Below are 7,827 nucleotides of genomic sequence, written 5' to 3' on the forward strand. Positions count from 1 at the left end.
TCTACCACTTCTCATCAATTACTAGGAAACTAATCTGTTATACAGTATCCTTTCTAATAACAATACCCGTTTATACCAGTTTTGAAGATCGCTAGAAACTTTCCTTGAATATTATTTGAGTAAATAACGAATGTTAACTAACAAGACGCCAGTGTAATTGATTTCTATTTTATCCATACCATGACATCCCTAAGAACATTGAAATTTTTCCTACATATTTCATATCTTTAACTAGAGGTGGATTCTTTATATAAAAATTAATAAAAAACCAGATAAATAAAACTACCCGTCATAACTATTTTAATACAATAAAAGAATAATTTTCTCTGATACAAATAGATACATAAATTGTTTAACGTATTATCAAGACTTGATGATGTCTACACACAGAACAAGTAAAAGAATCAAATAAAATGAATAAATAAACAAAAGATCAGGAATGAAACTATGCCATCGCAATTACCATCTTTAAACGCATTAATATGTTGTAATTCACTCTTAGAACTCTAAGAGTCATTATGACATTTGTAATATATTAACATTTTACCATTTTCAGCAGCAGCGCGTAAAAAATTCGAAATAAAATATCTCGTTATTTCATCAAGCCTACCTCGTCATTATCTAAATGCACCATTAATTTTTCTCCATCAGATTACCATCTTCAACGCAATAATATTTATATCATATAATCTATTTTTCGAAATCGAAATCGAAAACGAAACGGAATTGTTACAATAAATTTATAACATACTGATATTTTACCATTTTTCCCTGAAACGCGTACAAAATTCGAACTAAAACATTTCCTTATTCCATCGAGTCTACCTCATCACCATCTAAATGCCCCATTAATTTTTCCCTATTAAACAGCGGCGTAGCGTGGACGTATCGCGCCGTACCACCCCTACTCGAATCCCATGGCCGTTCGTCAGCCTCCGTTGAAAACTCACCACCCTGTCCGAGGGGGGTAGCTGGTTTCGAAGCATCGGTTCTTCGCGCTCGCCGGCTTCTCCATTAGCATATTGTTTTCGCGGATTCGACGAAATATCACCGCGCGATGCTAATGGCTCAGCCTGTACTTTTTTCGGCGGAGCTCGACAGTTGGTCATACGGAGTTAAATTAAAAACATAAATTCCACAGCGGCGTCCACCTACGCCTCTATCCCCCCGTCGGCCAACCCTCTGTGTGTTGTGTGCGTCGGGAACGGCCGACCCTTCATCCTCTTCTCTCCCTCCTTTTCGCTCGCTGTCTCTGTCTTTCTCGCTACATTTCACCCTTTCTCACGCGTTTGGCTCGTTTAGTCGCGATTCCCAGCGGAAGTTCTCCTGTTTACGGTTACGAGGTTTTTTCGAAGCGGCAGCGACGCTTCGATCGCTAATTTCATTTGCGCGACGGCGACGTCGCGATACCCTCGACCGTTCCATTCGTGAAAGTTCATCGGCTAGGGACGCGGGCCAATCAGTCAAGGGGGATGAATGTCTCGCAAAATGCCCGCTATGTTTCCTCTTCTCTATTTGTCTATTCTTCCACTTTTCCCTATTTATCCTATTTTTTTATTCTCCTTCCTTTTTGGTTTTACTCATCGTTTATCTGAAGAAGTCAGGGAATGGATGAAATTGATTAGTTTAGATTTTTATCCAAATTTATTTGGATCTGTGATTTTCTATTCTTTTACATTTCCATGTGTATTAATAATCTCTTTTTTAACATTTTTTCTTTTTTTTTTTTTAAGAAAGGAAGATGATATGGAAGTGGGTGATCCAGTCCAGATCTGTCTCTTTTTGTCTGTTTATGGCGCTTCCGGTTTCACGAGAATCGCTTTGATGCAGAGAAAGTTTGCCAAGTTAACACACGACCAAATCCGCGTGTTTTGTTTTAATATTTGATTAGAACATGATCGAGGTATTTGCACTGGCGCGAAATGAAAATTCAGTTCTCGCAATCAAGTCGGTTTGTTCATATGGAGCTTCTCCTTCCCCCTTCCCTGTCCTTTTTATTGTCCTTTTCAAGACATTATTTAGTTAACACAGCACATCATTGAGATCATGATATTCATTCCCGTGACACACATGTTCATTCTAAATTTTATCTTATTTTATTTTTTTATGTGTCTGTTATTAATAGATATATTTTCTAATTTTGATTTGATTTGTTGAAACGTATAGTGTTAATGGATTTTATGGAACAGGAATGAGAATAGTGCGTTTGGTTACAGGCACAAGAGCGGGCTACATCAGCTGACAGATTTCATCGGCGTGGAAACGAACAAGAAACGAAAGCGACGAACTTCGTTCACTCCACAGGCTTTGGAACTGCTGAACGCTCACTTCGATAGAAATACTCATCCTAATGGTAAGTTTCTCTGTTTCTTTTGCTAATACATTGTATTCTATGAACGACCATTTCTTTTCCTTTAACGAATCTTCGAGAAAAGTTAAGTTATATTAGCATCAAATTGTATGAAATTTTCATAATGGAAGATGTTGATAAAAACAGTTTTTAATGCCTGGGATTCTCACTGTAGCGTTATGGATAGAAATTTTTCAATTGCCATTCTTTACGAAAATTTAGAAATTCTAGGAAAAGGAATTTCATACAGAAACGGTCGTAACCAAGCATTTGACATATTATACAAAGATCCTAAATACGAAAAATTAAAAAATCTCGTTTCCTATTAAATATATTTAAGCAAGAAAAAAGATAAAATTCTTTTCAAAAATTAATAATCGTCTTTCTCTGTGCTTATTTCAGGCAACGAAATTACGAATTTGGCGCAACGCCTCGGATACGACAGAGAAGTGATCAGGATTTGGTTCTGTAACAAGAGGCAATCCCTAAAGAACGCGGTGAGACTGATGTCGAAGGACGTTGTGTAAAAGTGCTAGGATAAGATTGGTCGCGAATGGAACCAGTGAACATGAATAATTAAAAAAGAAATGAAGAAGCTTTAAGGACTCGAATTTTACGTTGCACGGATTAATTCCACGAGATTCGAATCGCGTTTACGTTCATCGGTCGCTTTGCACCAACCCAGGGATGGATCGATGAGATTTTGCACGTGAATTGGGAATTTCGACAACGGAAATCACAGAAGAATAGAAAAAAAAGGGTTCACCGAATCTCGCGTTAATAATATAATTCCGACAAATCAGCGCGCCCGAAGGAATCGCTTTAAAAAGTCATGTTTCTCAGCGACAATCGGCGAACCATGAAGTTTTAAAGGCGCGCTTTCGACGATCGATGTAAAGATCATTGTGATTGCAGGCGTATACGAGACCTATATGTAAATAGTTTTAAACCTACGTTTAATGTGATGTACAGGAGTCGAGCGTTTAACGTTGATAATTGCCTTAACCGCCATCGTCTTATCTGATAAATGTTAAACGAAGAAAGAAGGAAATGAAATCGATAAAAAATTGTAAAATTTCATTACAGATGAAAAGAATGCAGTTTTATTATCGATAGTCGATAAAGGTAACAGGCTTTGGTAGGCTGATGGTAACATACACACTGATAAATGGTACACGAAATGTTATCGATTGATGGTAAAACATAGAATTGACACCTCGTAAGTTTCTAGAAATATAATAGAAGAAAATTCTTGATAAATATTCGGTTGTAGAACTCGTGTACCATTTGTCACGGGGCAGAACGCGATAAGACGTAAATCAAACAACAATTATCAAGTCGCGTCTCGGCTCGTGAAACTAGGATAAGTAAATTCCATTAAGTAATCGCACAGATAACGCTAGTTCGTGAAACGATCGAGAAGCTTCCAGCTACTGAGAATCGTCTGTCATTAAGAAACCAACAGACGAAGCACAAAACGAGGATCGTGCAGAAGATATGATCGAAATCTTCTAAAACGTTCCAAAAGATAGAATGATATTTTCTGTACGAAATCCCATCGAGAACCACGTGACCGAGGAACAAACCAGTGTGTTCGGTCCTCTTGCACACAGGAAGGAACATAGTTGAAGCAACGAGAACAGCAACAGTAACAGGATACCAATAATAACCAAACAGCAACAAACAGCCAACAACAGTACCGTCACATTCACATGCCATACACAGCGGGATACAATTCAGTTTGACCACACAGGAAATAGCAACGGAAAAGTTTTGACAGTACCGCCGCTATCGTTTATGACGATCCATCATCCAACTCTTTTTATTTTCATTCTTACCGGTAAAACAACCACTCGTTTACAGGCTTCGTTAGGGAAGAAAAAATGATAAAAAATGTTTCAACCATATTGTTCTCTGGGTGTGCTCGTCTGTAAATTATACGCGTGTATTTAGGTAAAAAAAAAAAAGAAAATCGATCGAAAAGCAAAAGTCACGAGGGAAATGAAGCTAGAGAAAAAAAGGAGAAGAAGACGAAGGAACTTTGTAGCGAATAAATTAACGCAATAATGTCTTTTTGAAAGTATATTATCGATCGATCATAAGGATCCTCCTGATGCCCTTTTAAAATTCTATTCGATCCCGAGAAAAAGGGACGTTTGAAGGTGGTTTGAGGTTTTTCCCCCGCAAAGTAACATGGAAAAAAAGTACTAGTCCGTAATAATCTGCCATATAACGAGGTATACGTATTAAACATTTACGCATCTTTCGTTCCTAAATGTTCGATCTGCTTGCCGCTGGTGATTGTATCGATATATTTATATTTGGTACGTGTCCCGTCTTTCTTTAGTGCCTGGAAAATATGCAATCGAATTACCGCCTCAAAAAAGAAAAATTGATTCAATTTTTGCTTTAGCTAGGACAAAAAAATACAGGAAACAACCTTTATCTATAGTATCTCTAGTTAAAGCAAAATATTGAATGAATAGCAATTTCAGGAAGAGTTTCGAATAATCATTCTTCATTCTGAAAGAAAATCGATAGATTGCTTGCTGGATGATCATCGTCAATATGGCATCTTCGATTTTCCTATTCCGCTTCCATTCGATTCTCAAGATGAGTGACTTTCGATATATCACCGATATAAATTCCATGGTAATAAGTACGAGCTGAATATATACCTATAGACATATATACATATGCATGTACATATTATATATGTATATGTGTGTATAACACGGCCATGAAACAGGCAACGTGCACAGGATAAAGATATTAATTCGGTTGCAAATTCACCAATGCAAGGACATTAATGAATAGCAGCGTAGTGAATCACAGATGCCGTGAGTCGTCTTTGGCGAATATTTATTTCACTTCCGGTGTACGATTCAAGCGCGCAAATTGAAACGTGTCGTGTCGTGCAACAGACACGAAAATGGCGTATTTCGAGCGAAGACGGGACGCGGAACGACCAGGGACAGGTTTCCAATTTCCACAGACGAATCTTCGTATTTAACGCATCCAGAGGAATGGTTCGTTAGTAAAAAAGAGTAAAAAGAAAAAAAGAGAAAAAACGCAAAAAAAAGAAGGGAGAAGATGAAGGAGAATGGGAAGAGGAAGAGTAAACTAAATAAAAATAAATTATAATACCACATTTTACGAGAAAAGCTTAAAATATCGACCATCCACGAAGGATAAAAATATCTCATGTATTCCCCGGTTAAGCGATATAGAAATAATAGCGTTTACTTTTGAATGTGTTCCGCTTCAAGTGAAAAGGGCTCTCTTTCTTTCAGTCTAATCTAAACTAAACTAAACTGGAGGGCAGGATAGTCGGTTTTCAAGATAAAAAAAAAATATAATAAAATATATGCGAAAATGCGAAAAAAATAAATACTACAGAAATAGCGCGCGCGACCGATCGACCATTGTTCTCTCTCGACGATTTTTCCTTCCTTGCCGTTAATAAACGATACTGTAGGCGAAACTAAACCCATCCCAAAAGAAATAATAGTACGACACGATTTCTTAAATATCTCTCAGCTCGAGTATAATTAAAAAAGAGATAAAAAAAGAAGTATTACACGCGTTACATACACAGATATACACGACGATTGTGCGTTTAAAGAAACATAATGAGAAAAAAAGAGGAGATGATACCATGACACATACATACATCATAATACATACATACATCGTTCATACAGACAGGTACACATTGTACTTCGATACCCCGCCGTTGTAATGGGCTAATTCAGTACGATTAATTATTAAACCAGAAGATCCTTGCAAGGAGCATAGCTAGGAGCGCGAATGGGTAGCGAGTGTACATATTAAGGCGACACCTAGGGACTGCAATATCGTAAGAATCTAAAAATGCTACTATTAATAATCGTGACAGCTACGAAGTAGCTATGCACACGACATAACGATGACCAGACGACGACCAGACGACGACGGACAATTTAATGGACAATTTAATGGACCAACTGTGTAATTGCACGGTTGAAACGTTAACGACGAGAAAATAAAAAATCACGTTAGGGTTGGGGAGGGGGGTAAAAAAATGAAAACTAAATTTGTAAGGACAAACGCGTACGTTTAAGATATTTTACTCTCTAGGATACCATTAAAGATACGAGCAAAGTGATCTGTTCCTAAACGAAGCACACAAAGATGGAGGTAATAGAAGATACAGAAAACTGAATAAGAAAAGAAAGAGAAAGAAAGATTTGCGGTGTAAAGGAGACAGGGAAATGTATTATAAGAAGAAAATGATGGGATGGTATACGGTTAAGAGTGGAGTTATATGGGGATAATTCAAAATTCAAAATTTTGATTACGGGATAGAGGGGGGGGCGTGTATGTTATTCTGTTTGATAAAAGAAAGGGACGGAGTGGGGTGGAACAAAAAGAGAGAGAGAGAGAAAAGAATGAAAACGTTTGTACAGAGATATTCCGGTTATTAAATTTTGTTATACGAGGAAAAAAAACTAACGGGGGAGAATGGCGCGGTGGATGTTGACGAGAGAATAAATAAGAAAAAAAACTACGAACGAGTGAGGGAGAGTGTGAACAAGAGAGATACTGCTAACGAGAGAGAGAAAACAAATTTACGAATCATGTGTATTTTCTTCGTGAAAAAAAAAATTGATATTCAATAGGTCATTACGGAAATATAAACATGAGTATTAAAGAAAAAAAAAACGTGAACTGTATTCGTGAGTGTCATATTTCTAAGGAAGATAGATCCACGGGCGAATGTTTTATAGCAGTTTCCGGCCGAATTTTCACGTTCAGATTGTATTCAGAGATGAAAATACACGCATTGCTACGCTTGACGAATAAAGTAACGAAATTATGTGTTTTCAGAACGAAAGAATGAATAGAAAATAATTTATAGAAAGAGAAAAAAATAATGGAAAATACTAAATAATCGAGGATGAAAAATAAATGACAGTAAATTAAAAAACAAAAAAAAAAAAACAAGAAATGAAAAGGAAGATAAGTTCGTGGCACGAACAAAAAGAGGAAACTGCTCTTGAAACATTGCCCAGCGAAACCAAAGTTCCTACTACGTTTTATAAAGTATATAACTGAACTGCAAAACTTGAATTGTACATAAACGAGGGTTAAGCTAGCACACGATCCACAAATACAATCAGCAATCGAACGACGCAAACAGACGAGGGATGCAAGGTCAATTGATTCCACGTCGCGGTTCGTTTATTATTTATTAATACGAAATTCAGACAAGTTCAAGAAGATCCGCGTAACGGACCACGCGATATACATCAAGCGGCAAATAATCTTGTAATATACCATCGCCTTCGCAATTTAAAAGAGACGGGGGACAATTGATCGTGACAGCACAATAAACGATGAGCATAAAACGGAACATACTACGAGAGAGGAAAACGCGTTAATACATACATTCATACATACGTACATACATACAGATAGACACTCGCACAGATACA

The 7,827-nt window shown here is 37.1% G+C and overlaps 1 protein-coding gene across 4 annotated transcripts in view; it reads left to right on the plus strand.

Annotated features, from left to right (window-relative positions):
* Positions 1–7,333, plus strand: part of LOC122574459 (POU domain, class 6, transcription factor 1) — a 210,151-nt gene extending 202,818 nt beyond the window's left edge. For all 4 annotated transcript variants that reach the window (XM_043742093.1, XM_043742091.1, XM_043742092.1 and 1 more), the window contains 2 exons: positions 2,217–2,353; positions 2,753–7,333. In XM_043742093.1, coding sequence (XP_043598028.1) covers positions 2,217–2,353; positions 2,753–2,877 — 262 coding nt within the window. In that variant the 3' untranslated portion in view covers positions 2,878–7,333. The remainder of the gene's footprint in view (positions 1–2,216; positions 2,354–2,752) is intronic.
* The last annotated feature ends 494 nt before the right edge of the window (positions 7,334–7,827 follow it).

The sequence above is a fragment of the Bombus pyrosoma genome, linkage group LG13 (assembly GCF_014825855.1).
Source record: "Bombus pyrosoma isolate SC7728 linkage group LG13, ASM1482585v1, whole genome shotgun sequence".
NCBI classification, from domain to species: Eukaryota; Metazoa; Arthropoda; class Insecta; order Hymenoptera; family Apidae; genus Bombus; species Bombus pyrosoma.